The 14495-nt window shown below is 33.1% G+C and overlaps 3 protein-coding genes across 4 annotated transcripts; 1 reads left to right on the forward strand and 2 right to left on the reverse strand.

Annotated features, from left to right (window-relative positions):
• LOC104755756 (protein indeterminate-domain 6, chloroplastic) lies at positions 1 to 2424 on the forward strand (the record flags this gene model as incomplete). The annotated part of the gene is given in 2 exon segments (XM_019243450.1): positions 1 to 196; positions 1391 to 2424. Coding segments are annotated over 2 exon segments (1025 nt in total), but the record flags the coding sequence as incomplete, so codon positions are not given.
• On the reverse strand, positions 8746 to 10565 carry LOC104773360 (uncharacterized protein At4g15970-like). The gene is made up of 4 exons (XM_010497958.2): positions 10288 to 10565; positions 9713 to 10084; positions 9115 to 9596; positions 8746 to 8988 (listed from the first exon to the last, which is right to left on the reverse strand). Exons 1-4 carry the CDS (start codon positions 10513 to 10515, stop codon positions 8913 to 8915), a joined length of 1158 nt encoding a protein of 385 aa, XP_010496260.1. The 5' UTR covers positions 10516 to 10565; the 3' UTR covers positions 8746 to 8912.
• LOC104773370 (putative Myb family transcription factor At1g14600) lies at positions 10946 to 13701 on the reverse strand. 2 transcript variants are annotated; one of them, XM_010497961.1, is made up of 6 exons: positions 13202 to 13701; positions 12968 to 13044; positions 12771 to 12810; positions 12286 to 12412; positions 11968 to 12091; positions 10946 to 11298 (listed from the first exon to the last, which is right to left on the reverse strand). In XM_010497961.1, the coding sequence occupies exons 1-6, from the start codon at positions 13341 to 13343 to the stop codon at positions 11038 to 11040; spliced, it is 771 nt and encodes a 256-aa protein (XP_010496263.1). In that variant the 5' UTR covers positions 13344 to 13701; the 3' UTR covers positions 10946 to 11037. The 2 variants fall into 2 exon arrangements, with proteins under 2 accessions (XP_010496263.1, XP_010496269.1); XM_010497967.2 differs by having other exon boundaries at positions 10971 to 11298; positions 12286 to 12409.

The raw sequence follows: 14495 nt of genomic DNA on the forward strand, positions 1-14495 counted from the left end.
GCGTCCACCATGACCCCGCACGTGCTCTCGGAGACCTCACCGGAATCAAGAAGCATTACTACCGGAAGCACGGTGAGAAGAAATTCAAGTGCGAGAAGTGCTCTAAGCGTTACGCTGTTCAATCCGATTGGAAAGCTCACTCTAAGACCTGTGGTACCAAAGAGTATCGATGTGACTGTGGTACCATCTTCTCTAGGTAAACTATCTTTCTTGATTCCATCCCGATAAAATTGGTCCTTTTTTTATATCATATTAATATAATCGATTATATTATAGTGTGAAATAACATATTATATATATTAAAATATATATTTTTAGCTAATCCATAAATCACAGTCAAGTGGTTAATCATTTTTTCGGGTCAAAACTTAACTCGTTTTTTTTTCTTACTGCGAATTTAACATGTCGGCTTTATATTTTTAAGGTTAGTACTCTAGGCTTCTGCTTGAGATTCAAGTAAAAAAAAATACATGTCGGTCAGTGAATAGTAAACTTCTAACTAATGAATGTGTGGTACCATCTTTATATATATATTGACTTGTGACTGAAATCTATGCATATAAATAAAATCTATATTANTGAATTTTTTTTTCCATGTCGTCAATCTCTATGGCTTCTTCCTGTTCTTATAATTCCTTGCTTTCGTTTTCTTCTGTATCATTTTTGATTTCTTATCTTCTCTCTCACTTTTTTTTTTAATTATTATTTTTTTCTATGGATCTTTGTAGCAGCTTAAGCAGATTCAGAACCTGAGAAGATGTCTTCATCCTACAACAACTCGATTGCCTCATCCGCCGCTCAGTCCTTCCTCATCTCAGGTGCTCGTACTGGTGCTGGTCTTGGTGTTGGTGTTGGACCTGTTGGTGCNAATCTATATTAGCCACGGAACATCATATTTCCTACATAGGGACATGAACATATATGCATATATACACATAGGATCTATCAATGTATTTGTTTGGTTGCTGATGAGTAGTGAAAGAAAGAAGGACAGTGAAGGGGAAAAGAGAAAAATTAAAGATGCTAAATTTGGTCACATGTGAGTTGGATTTGTTTCCATGCATTCCCATTTTTGTTTTCTTCTTCTTCACCTTTGCAGGTTCCTCTTTCCATGTAACTCCTCTTCTTGTGGGCCCATTCCATTTCTCTCTCTCTTTCTCGCTCTTCATAATATATATATATATATATATATATATGATTTGATTTATATATGTGTTTTGTGTATAAGAGTGGTTGGTTTCTTTGTTTAATCAATGGAATATTGTGGTCCGCGTGAGATAGTAGGAGTAGTTGATGAACACTTTACATTTTTAGGGTTTTTATATTTCATTTTTGTTTTCATGGTGTTGGTCAAACATTTTTCTAATTGTTTATTGGGTTGTGATTGCAGGAGAGACAGCTACATCACGCACAGGGCCTTCTGCGATGCTTTGATTCAGGAGTCAGCAAGGAACCCTACCGTGAGCTTCACGGCTATGTCAGCTGCTGGTGGTGGTGGTGGTGGCAGACATGGCTTTTACGGCGGCGCTGCTTCTTCTCTCTCTCACAACCATTTCGGTAGCAGTTCAACTTCTGGGTTTACCCCTCTAGCTGCTGCAGGTTACAATCTGAACCGTTCATCTCCCAACAAGTTTGAAGAGTTCGTTCCTCAGTCCTCAAACCCTAATCCCGGCGGTCCTACCAACTTCCTCATGCAATGCGCTGCGAACCAAGGATTGCTGGCGCAGAACGACCAGAGTCTCATGAACCAGCACGGTCTGATCAACCTCGGTGATAACATCAACAGCAACAACAACCACCTGTTCAACCTCGGATACTTTCAAGACACTAAGAACCCTGACCAGACAAGTGTCCCTTCTCTTTTCACCAGTGGTGCTGATAACAACGATCCTTCTGCTTTGCTGAGAGGGTTAACTTCTTCATCTTCCTCAAGTGTCGTCGTTAATGACTTTGGAGATACTGATAATGGAAACCTTCAAGGTCTGATGAACTCTCTAGCTGCGACGACTGATCATCAAAGCCGCTCCGGTAGCATTTTTGACCTTCACTTCGGGAACAATCTTAGCATGGGAGGCTCGGATAGGTTGACTCTGGACTTTCTTGGAGTTAATGGAGGAATTGTGAGCAACGTCAATGGTCGTGGTGGTCGTCGTAATGGAGCTCCTCTGGACACTGAGATGAAGTTTTCACACCCAAATCATCCATTTGGGAAAGCTTGAGATGATCGTATATGTTTGTACAGATCATCCATATTATCTAGATATGGACTGCTGGGTCCCTTGGAGATTTTCTTTTAAAGCTTTAATTTCTTTCGTTTTCTGTTTTCGACTATATATTAAGGGTATGGGTTTAGCTTGGGGGTTTTATTAATAATGTAATGGGAGTCCTTAATGAAATTTATAATTCTTCAATCATTTGAGTCTATTCCATTTTTTTCTATTGCATGAAAGTAATTAATAAGTTCATAATATAATTAAGGGTTTCAATTATAAGATATAGAGATTTAAACAATGCCATCTACAAACACTAATTATATACGTTATAATCCATTTTTTAGAGTATTCTCGGAGTCGAACCTTCGATCGTTGTCAGTAGAAACAATGTATTTCTACCAACTGTTCTATCTTATCTGCGTGTTATAATAGTTTTTTGATATGATATATATTATTAGTTATAAATCCAGATTTTATTTATTTGGGTTCAAGATCGATGGCCTTATCTAATATATATTTAGGCCATGAATGGATGCAGTTTTTGATTCAGTTTTTCGATTTGGTTTTTGAAATTTAGTTTTTAGTTTTAGATTTTGTTATTAGGTTTTTGTTTGAAAAATCCCAAAAAAATAGTTTTTGGTTTTTGAGAGAAAAAAATGTAGAAAAAGTAAAAACTAGATTCCTTAAATTATAGGAGTACTAAAAATCTAAAATCGTGAATGGAAGAGTACAACGAAAAAGTTTTTCTAAATTCTAGGGAATCCAAAATTTTAAAATCTTGATTGGTTAAAAATGAGTTTTTGAAAAACAAAAACCAAAATCTCTTTTAAAATCTACAAAACATTCAAGGCCTTAGATTATACGTTAACCTGATTTAGGGCCGAGAATGGCCTTATCCAATTTATATTTGGATTGTATGATAATCTGATTTAAGGCCGTCGTCGGCCTTATCTAATATAATTTGGATTAAATATTACCATTATTTAGGGCCAAAGACGGCCTTGTTCAGAATAATTTTAGGTTTAATGTTAACATGATTTAGGGCGGACGACGGCCTTATCTATTCTAATATTAGTTTAAAACGTGAATAAGAAACAGATTTACAATAGATCCTATTGAACGTTACCAAATACATTTGCATGTATCATGTGAATTAACTTTCAGATTTTCTTTTAGTTATATATCTATATATATTTACAGATATTTGACAAAATTAATTAAAAACTCCCACATGTAGATACATTTATTTATTCTGGAATAACAAATGAATAAATTTCTTGATCAAATTTGATTCATATATAAATCATATATCCCACGTTGCACATGCAAGTTATGAGCAGATTTCAAGAGATATCTGTCTACAATAATACGTCAACGGATCGGATAATATTCCAACAAAAGCATAATACAAACAGAAGCATCCAACATTCCCAAATTATTCAAATTCGTGTCGTAATCCAATATTTATAGTATAGAAAAGGTCTTGTTATTATATAGATTTATGTTGTAATATGTATTACAATATACGATAAAAAATGTTCGGCCACCTAATACAAAATAACCGAGTAGGCAAGTAATACATATTAGGTAATTATTTTGAGCAAATTAATTAGTAACTTGAATGTCTAAATATGAGTTTTTACGTACGTACAATGTACAGTCAAACATTTTTGAGCTTATAAAGCAAAATGCTGTTGACATTCCGAAGACAACCCTTTTCTTTTTGTCGTCAAGGTAGTTATATATTTAAGTTCATTATAGAAATAGCTAGTCATACAAACACCGAAGACATAAGTTAAACTCTGTTTCTTTTGGTCTTTATTGTTACTTCCCGACGTTGACTCCACCTATGATTTTTTCTATGTTTCGATTCAACTTTTACGCACCACACATATTATATATATATATATATATATATATATATATTATAATGTCAAGATTCCATATCATAATCATATCTAACTTTAGTAATCAATCAACTGATACTTCATAATACCAAAGAGTTTGTATATATATATATATATAGAGAGAGAGAGAGATAATAGTATAAGTGTAACCCTAATTAAGGACGCTAGAATAATATTTATTGATCCTATATATATTATGTAAACCAACACAACATTTTAGTTATATGCATACAAACTATAAAGACAGACTTAAATCATATTAAAGAAAATCGAATAAGAGAGAGAGAAAAAAGAAGATAAAGCATGTGCATGGTAGACTTGTCGTTGACGTGAAGGATTAAATATGCCCGTGAAGAAAATATTATCGAGAAAACTCAATGAATACTGCGAATGCTTTGGGATATCTTCTTCTCCTTTCTCGTTGGTCCACTTCATTTATGGGTAATCTCCAATTGGGCCCTATACGTATCTGCATACACACATATATATATATATATATATATATATAATGTGCTGGGTATATATACGTTGAAAATGCAGTATGTACGTGCTTATTTTTACGTCGAAAATAAATAAAAAGACTTCCAAATTTTGAATTGTCAGTACAGGGTTAATTTATCTCGGTTTTCATTTTTTTCTAAAAAAGGTAAAATCGTGTAAACCGTTGCCAGTTTAGCCAAATTTTATTCTTTCAAATAAAACGTCATTTGGTAATATCTATTTAAATGGTAACAGCATACTTTTTGGGTGTCGGAACAACACTGGTCATATACTCATATAACATATTATATATAGGGTTAAAAATAAAACTTTTTTTTTATTTTGTAAAACTAGCCATACAATGAAAAAGGTAAATTCATACATCATATGTTTTTATTTTTTAGTTTTTAATCATTGAATTTATTGAGTTGATTTAGTTAAGTATTAAATAATGTTGTTTTATGTATAGAAAAATGGTTTGTTTTCTATACTTTCTTAATATGCTTTTCACTAAATATTCTATTACTTAATGGAACGAAACTATATATATTTAGTGGAATTTCCTAAAATATAGATGAAATTTCGGGACAAGTGAAATTTATAGTGATACGGAAATGTAACTAATAAAATTTTGATAAGAAAAAATAATCATTGCATAACGTAACGTCGTAACCTAACATACTTTTGTTATCATGCATATATTCTGTTATAATGGTTTTTAGTATCCACACACACAAGCAAATTTCCTAATGTATAAAATTCCATGAAAGGAAAGCCACAATTATATACGCTTTTGGAACGTGGAGAGATGAAATATTACTTCTAGACCGTTAAATTTAAATTTGATGGGGACAAGACAACCTCGTGGATATGCTAGAACAGTTTTACAAAGACATCGATACATATACCAATATGTGCAATAACATTATATAAAATGATGAATATATATTAGAGAGGCATCACAGAACAAAGACAAACACTCGTGACATAGCCAGCTAGCGTCCGTAAATATGACAAATGAAAATAATATTTATAGCGAATAAGGAAAAGGTAAACAAAATAAATTAAATTCACACACACACGAACACACTAGAAAAGAGCGGCCTTTACTCTTTCTCTCTCAACTCATTCACTGCCTTAGGCAATGATATGACCATAAATGTGACAGGCCAAAAATGTTTTTTTCCTTCAAATATAATAGTTAGATTATTCCAAAAAGATCAATGACATTGGCGTTTCCCTAATCAATCGTTTTTCTGACTAACATAATAGTACGAGTTGTAACTTAATAATACGATTGTACGTCGTACAGGTTACTAATTAAAAAGTGATAATGAAACACACAAAATTATAGAACATTATCAGTTTGACAAAAAAAAAACAAAAACATAAAAATAAAAATATGAAAGAAAATAAGAACTCCGAGATAGTTTTTTTCTTCTTAAAATAGCATTTTTTATAAAAGGAAAGTTATGAATTAACAGAATCAAATTTGGGAAAAAAACTTGTTAACTCGGGAACTATAGTATAAGCTAATAATAATAAAAACAACCACTGAACTTTAAGTACTACTAATTTTTCGTGAAGGATATCATATTTTATGTGAACAAACACTACAAGTTTTGATATTAACTCAAATTTTCTAAATATATATATTGGTTAACGACAAACCTGAAGATTCATACACCTGCGATGATCTTCAACCTAGGAACTCGCGTGAAAAAATTCATCAAATCGTAGAGATTGCTCTCATTGTCGCCATAGATGCGGAAAAGCTTCTTACAATACAGCTTTCTGAAAAGTGAGGGGTAAATTTGGTACTTTCCTTGAAGAGCTAAGGAGGGAAAGCACTGAGTCACCTTCGCCGCCGGAATTAATTGATTCTCTCTGCGGAAGACGAAGATCGAGAGTCATCATCTTGTTGAGGATGAGAACACGTGCATATGATACTGTTGATGATGATTACAAAAAACTAGGGCTTCGCTCCTGCATCATGAAGAATCCAGGACGAACTAAAAACGAGTTCATATGAGGATCCAGAGACGACAAGTTTAACGTGTTCGAGGTTCTGTAGGGACCCCTATGTGGGATAGACCAATAATAACCATGTTGCAATTGTGTTGTAGTTGTGTCTGTAGGATAAGTGATGAGTCGCACTTTCTTAAACCAACGCGTCACGGAACTCTCTCTCTGTCTGTGATGTCACAATTATTATTTAAATTAATATAAAAGGGATCTATTTGTTAAATTGGCCTTCACTATATATACACAAGATGTAAAAGAAAAACGTCAAGACAAAAGCATACACAGTAGCAGAGAGACTCATCATTTCTCGTAGCTACAATTAAGATTCCATTGTCTTGAAATGACTAAAAAGTAGATTGATAGTTAACTCTATATAAAAATTTATCATTCTCCTCCTATATATGTAAACTTACTCGTTAACATGTCTTCTACACACACTCACATCACATGCATATGGTTTTGCTCATACATATTACATATATATGCAGACATCCATATGTAACTTTACATATCTTATTATAAATCTAGACTACGATCGGTGACAGCATAGAACGATGAATGATATCATATATACAATCTCTGAGTAGTATACGCTTTATATAATTATGAAATTGGTAGACTAATACAAAGGTGGGCGGAGCTAGAAATTTTTCAGAATAGGACAGAGAACAATTAAGGAATATTTTGCATGTCAATCTAATTCTAAGACACTTGGCTTTTATTAAATGTAACTCGAGGATGTATTGAATGAACATTTTTTTTTTTGCTGGTCAACGACTCAACGTATTGAATGCAAGTTCATTTATATAATTCGTTTCTATATATCTTATGAACGTGACGCGCGCGCGCACACACACAAATATTCCATCCAAGGCATCCAATAATTATTTTGAGGAAAAACATTTTATGGTTCTGTTCGTAACAATTTAATAATCCTAAGAATTTTAGCATGAGTCAACACAAATATACACATTATTATATAGTATGGTTTAATTAGCAGTAGTATATGATATAACCGTCCGAAAATATATATTAGATTGATGCATAAAATAAAATCCGTACTATAAGGATATTATTCTACGACAGAAAATTAAGGCGGTGTATCCAAGGCAAATTAATTAAAATTCAATTTGGCCGTCGGCAGTTTAAAACTTAAAAAAACTTAAATATATTTAATATGAATTGTGTGTAATAAATTTATCTTTATACTCAAAATTATGTGTAACATATTAATTAAATTAAAAAGAATGATGATCCCAGTGAGGTCTCGGAACGCACGTGAGGGATGATGGTGGGCGCACGTGGGCTCAGGACAATATTGAAGTGTTCTTTTCACTTCTTTGTTAGACGACTTTTGTGTTTAACCTTCCATGGAAAGTTATGTCCTCTTCTATGAAGCCGTAGATTCTGTTCTCTTTAAAACATTTTAATTTTGTTGCATCTTTCACATATGAATATCGTCTTTGGAAATAAAGCTACCACTTCCCCACCAGAATCTGTGGTTTTGTGCAAGAAAACGAAGAAAAGTTACAAAAACCTGGTAACTAACACAATAAAATATGAATGTTTTGTCTAGCCCAATCTCACAAAAATCTACATTGGCTTAATACTTTATATTTTATGATCTTTTTAAGTTATTTTAGCTATTTCTTGTTTTTTGGAAAATAAAGTTCGGCCTGTCGTTACCAGATTTGCTATTTAATAGCGAAATGTACTTAAACCAAAAAAAAAAAATTAAACAAAAAACAAAAAAGCCAAGCCCAGTAGAGCTATTGTTAGCCCACCATTTAAATTACACATGACCATGATCGTTTCAACCTCATAAGTTTCGCTATTATGATTACTAGGGTAGCTTAAAATTGATTGATTTGTTTTAACTTTCTAAGTTTTAACACAAAGAAAAAATAGTTGACGAACTCAAAACAGAAATACGAAATAGTTTTGGGTTTTGCTTTTGTAAGTTGTCTCTAGTTTCTTCAACTTGTAAATGTTATTCATTAACTCTGTGATCTCCTCTTGGGCTGTATTGTATGTATATATTTCACATGATATTACATGTCTATATATACAATTTATTGAAGAGGACAGATTTACCTGAGCTGTTCTATTTGGGCCTGTCATTACTCTATATAAATTAATTTCCATTGAGATTTCAAAATTATCACCAAAATATTGCAAATTGTGCCGTGAGTTTGTGTTTTCGCTACAAAATTTATATATTTCTTCTTTCTGGAAAGATTCTCAAGTTCTCAACAATCATGTACAAAAAAAAAAGTCTCAATACATATCATTCTTGAGATTCTCCTGGTGGATCACTCTCTTCATCATCCACAGATTCATCATAGCGTCGAAGAGAATCAAGACTGAAAAAAACAAAAAGAATCGATGATCACGAATCGATGAAAGTGACCGTTTAACATTCGGCGCAAACCAAAACAGAGATCAGAAATGTTTAAAAGGAAGATCATTTCAAACAAAGTGAACAGTACCTGCAATTTTGAGGGACTTTCCAAGAGAAACCAGAGGACTGCTTTAGATGAAGTGGTAAAGACATGAAACCTTTCCAATCTTGAAGCATGATTCTGAGATCATGAAGCTTACTTTCCATACCGTAGCAGCAATTTGCGTGCATTGTACGAACTAAGTTCAAATCTCTGCTAGGCTCACAAAGACCGCCAAAATAAGCAGTGTTCAGGAATCTCATCTTTAACCCAATGCGGAAAACAAAAGGTTCTGTCTTGAGAAAGTTAAGAACATCCTGATCGTGATACCCCGGGAATCTGAGTCTTGATGCATACCAGTATTTGTAGAACAGTATAGTTCGATTGTTAGACCTTACAAAGTTAAATCCTCCATTTGGCCTGTTTTGAAGGTCGTTTGATCTTCCGAGGTAATGATCACATGCAATTTGGAAATCCGCATACATGTAAAACCTTGGAAACGGGTTCCTGAACCACATCACATCAGCATCCTGAAGAAAAGGAAAAACGAATGTAAAGGGTCACTTAATAGAACCAGAAACCTGAGTTTCACACACAGTTCCCTAATGAGAACTGAAAGAGAAGATATATATATGAGAAATTTTACCGTGAAAACGAAGTTATAACCCAATTCAAGAACAGAACGTAGGAGATCAATCCTTCTCCACATCATCTTCAAGTAAGACCGAGTCATAAAGTAAGCTTCTCGAGAAAAATCAACACCTTCAGTAACAAGACTGAAACAATGCTGATGGAGTTCTAAGCAACGGGAATAGGCCTCAGCATCCAACGCAACAATCACCAAATGATTCAAGATTTGGCTAGTTTCTTCCCCTATTCTAAAACTCTCGAAGAAGAGATCAAGAACAGATCCTGGAGCTGCCCAAGCTGCATTCAAAGTTGTCAAAACCACAGTCCTGTCTATTGTCGCAGCTTTACGCAGGACATCTTCCAGCTTTGGTGGTTCCTCATCATCACGCTGCATTTGAAGAATACACACACCAAGTAAACCAAAAAATATCCGAAACCACATGCAAACTCCAAGAACCAGAACTAGCTTAGCTCATTTTCTAAATTCACTCCAATTCCAAATGGTTTTAGACATCAATCGAATCTCTCAAAATCGTACTTCAATTTCTCGAAGGACATTTTCAAATTCGTGAGGAAGAAGAGAAGACTAACCAGATAAGCAGAGAAATTGAAAAGGCGAGGGGAGAAAGACAAGGAATCAACGGCTCTGTAAAGAACGAAGCAAGAGATGGAGATGGCAGCTAGGAAAAGAGCAGCTCGGCGCACCGGGATTAATGATGATGATCCCGGAGACATTACGGCAGAGGAATTATTAACGGTAGACGAAGCGTCGAGCCTCGCCGTGTTTAATCTCGAACCGACACGGTGCGATAGATTCATCCCCACCGACCATCTTCACTACGTTTCAATGTTATTTTTGTTTTTTTTTGTTTTTTTTTTAATTTCTATTATTATCATTTTCTGCAAAAATAAAACAGTTACAAAATTTAATGTGTACATCAATAATACACACCCACTACTACCATACGCTGCGTTTTAATGAGTATTTGAAACGCTGCGTTTTTTGGGATTTCTTAATCCTTTTACAGAAATAAAACGCTGCGTTTTGGTGCAACATTAAATTTTTCATTCATTCAAAACATTAAATCTAATCTCTTCACTAACATACAATAATTTCATAACTAGTCGAATTGCTATGGCTAATTAAGTCCGTAAGAACATTCATATCCGATTCGATCGTGACATTATAGAAGCAAACAAAAATCGTCACCATCGCAAAAATCTAGAAGCCTAACTAAAAGACAAGAAGAAGATTACTTGCGTCTTTTTTTAAGGGAGGATTTTTTAAACAGTCTGAATGATCACTACACTAAAAAAAATAAAACAAGGGAACAAAAGGTTTCAGCTACGGAGTAGAGAAAAGGAGAGATTGAGATTAAGATCAATCTTCGAAGAAGCAAAACAATCTCTGAAGATGAATGGAGCTGAAGATGATGAGACTGCGTCACTTGTTTCACTAAGTGATGATGTTGCATTGCTTCTCCAACGTTGTCGATTATTTTGAGGATGATTCAACGATAGAGACAACGATAACTCTTCTGCTTCTCCTTCGAGCTCGTTTTCTCGCCATGTGTATTTACAATTGGTCTTCCTGCTCTCGGCCTATTTTCAAAACTCATAAAAAAAAGCTCTTAAAAAGTTTATAATAGAACTTTTTACATTTGTTTTTAAAAACTCATATTTGTTGATAGTTTTTCATAACTAATAAGTTCGGAAACTAGAGTAATAATCTACAGGCTATTAAAATGCAAATCAAATCAAGTTCCTCAAATCCTCATAGAATATAGTGAGAGTCTACTCTAGGCTATCAAATCCAAAAATATTACGATTATGTTATAAATATATATATTGAGTCACGCAGGAATTAATATGTATGCCTAATTGCCTATGAAAACATCAGAAAATAAGCCTCATTTTTATTTAATTTTGTAGAGTATCTATTTAACAAACATTCTTTGATTTGCATTAATATTAAATGATTTATCTAAATTATTATGATGTATAGTATTAATCCCTGACTTATTATTAGTGCTCCTACTTACGAATTTATTGACAATCAAAATCTCTCCATCTGAAAAATATTCAGTACCGAGCCCCAAGCCTACCCTAGTATTGTAGACCCATATCATAAGTCATAACAATTGTTCAGTGGTTTAGTGAGTGTTTATCTGAGTCTTAAATATTTTTATTATTGATGTAACCTTTCGTAACGGCTATTTATGAAACCATATACTGTACGTAGTAATAAAAATCGAATTTAATATTTAATACCTCGAGAAAGTGATGAGACTGGAATTTGATGGACTCGCCATTGCCTGCAAATGTCTTCGTTCTCTCCATGTTCATGATGTTAAGAAAGTCATCGTCATCATTATCAGTCGCTGAAGTCTGCTCTCTTCTCCCAAAAAAAAGAAAAACAAGAAAGAAAAGAGAAAAATATAAAAATCTACAAATTCGACAATTCATATTCAAACAAAACTGTATGATAGCATACCTATTTTCTGGAATAAAATTAAAACACTTGTCAGAAACAAATTAATATTCCCTTTCCATTTTTTCCTATTAAAAAAAATTGAAATAAAAGTTTACCTAAAGTTAAAAGAGTGAAAACCCAAAAGACAATCATTCCTTGCGTGTACAGACAAGTTGTCATGAAGATGATCTTCTTCATTGTCTTGTCTTCTTCTTCTTCTTGAAGATGGTGAAGAACTCTCTTCTGTCCCCCAAGAAATAAAATAAAAAACATTAATTTGATTATTGACCATGATGAATATTCTCTTTTTAACTCTTTGGTAGTATTTTTATTTTCCACAACTAAATTAAAGAAGCATCTACTTATTATCTACAAATACCTAAATTCTTTATCCTTGTTTTTATTAAATATTTTATATAATAAACCATGAATATTTCTGACAATGGTGGGAGTGAGATTTAAATTTATGCATTATTGCAATTTTTAAGTGAACGGTGGGAATTTGTAAAGAACTGTCGTAATCTTGAAACTATGACGTTCAAAAGTCTAAATTGATATCTTCTGATTCAAACCAATTTAATTTTTTGCGAAATTTCATTACCTGGTTTCCCAAGAAGACTGACTCTGGATCCCCTATACATCTGCAGAATGATCAAAACAGTGCAAAAACATTAAAACTTCCAATTACCAAATAAATAAAGGTGAAAAAAAATATCAGTGTTGGCATATACGAATAAACAGTAGAAGACAACAATTGCTATCAAATAAAAAAAAAGTTTTTTTAGCATTTTCTTTGACCTGGAGATGGCTCTTGACGTGTGATATGGTTAGTCCCTTCACATCCATTATCTTAAGAACAAGTTTTGGAGTTGCTTCTGTTTCATTCAAACCAAAGACACAAATCCTTTTAAAATCTTGAATATTACCAAATTCAAAAGTACCAAAATAAAAACTACAAAACCAAACTTCAAGATGTCTTGAATTTATATATATATAAAAAGATAACAACAAAAGTTTGTTAAAAAGACTGACTATATTGTCCGCCGAGCAAATCAACGGCGTGAACGAAGCTCCGGTGAAGCTCCGGCGTCCATCTCAGACGAGGCACCGGAGATCGTACGTACGGTCTAACTCCACCGATTCCTCCATCGCTGCTCCTTCCACACCTACCCATCCGAAAACCCTGATATTTTTTATCTTGATTGCGTTAAAGAACAGAAAACGTTTCTTGTTTTTGCCTTCTGTAGAGAAGAAGAAGAAGCCAGAGGAAGAGAGAAGTTGAAGGAGAACCCTAAGAGAGAGGATAGTTATTTTGTGAGTGAAGAAGGTTAAAGATAAAAAAGGACAAAAGGTTTCTGTTTATATAGAAGATAAATGTTTCTTTTTACCATCTATTTATTCCCCTTTGTCTCTTTTTGGAAGAACTCGTGCTTATATATGTATATAGTAGTGTGTATATAAAGAAGCTAAAAGAAAAATCATAACTCAAGAACATGTGATATGATAAGTAATTCTAGGAAGAGCAAAGAAGAAAGATGGTATATTTATTTTTATAATTAGTACGTAACCAGCTGGAATGTTGTTGTTATACTTTTTATATAGTTTGAGGTGACATGTGTTTTTGACCTAACAGAATAGAATACATTCAACACAAATTTATCATCCGTTTGACTTTGCATGCATTAGTAGAAAATAGCTTTTACAAGAATCTTCTTTAAGTTTTGGTTGGTATCCTCATAATCCATGGACCACTCAACCAGAGAAATAATTAATTATTGGATATATTTTCCATTAATCACCTTTTATTACTAAGACAATTATATGAAATTTATATGCATTAAATTTAGTCTACACTAAAATATGTGAAACTGTTATGATGAATATGCATTCTTATTTACTCCTGTTAAGAACATTTGATTTTGTTTTGTCCGATCCTAATTGCTTACAAGAATTACCTTATTGGGATTTGGGATTTACCCAAATGAAGAAGTTTCCTCTAGGCGTCCCCCTTTTTTCATCATAGGGTCTTTTAGACTAAATTAAAATAAATAATAAGAATAGCAAAAATGAAGATAGCCCAACTGCTAAGCTTTGACCTTAGGATCATCATTCCATTCTTTTTTAATTAAAAAAAGTTTTCTATTTCTTTTTCATTCTTTTTTTTTTTTTGAGGTTCCGTGTTATTTAATAATTTATTTTCTGATAATTAGAAAGTCATATTTATAGTCCTTCGCACGTATTTGAACCAACCTTTTTGACTTCATTCCCCTATTTTTCATTTTACAGTTTCGTCCTTTTTCCAATTCATTCCTCTATTTTTTTTTTT

Source organism: Camelina sativa, chromosome 3 (assembly GCF_000633955.1).
Source record: "Camelina sativa cultivar DH55 chromosome 3, Cs, whole genome shotgun sequence".
NCBI lineage: Eukaryota > Viridiplantae > Streptophyta > Magnoliopsida > Brassicales > Brassicaceae > Camelina > Camelina sativa.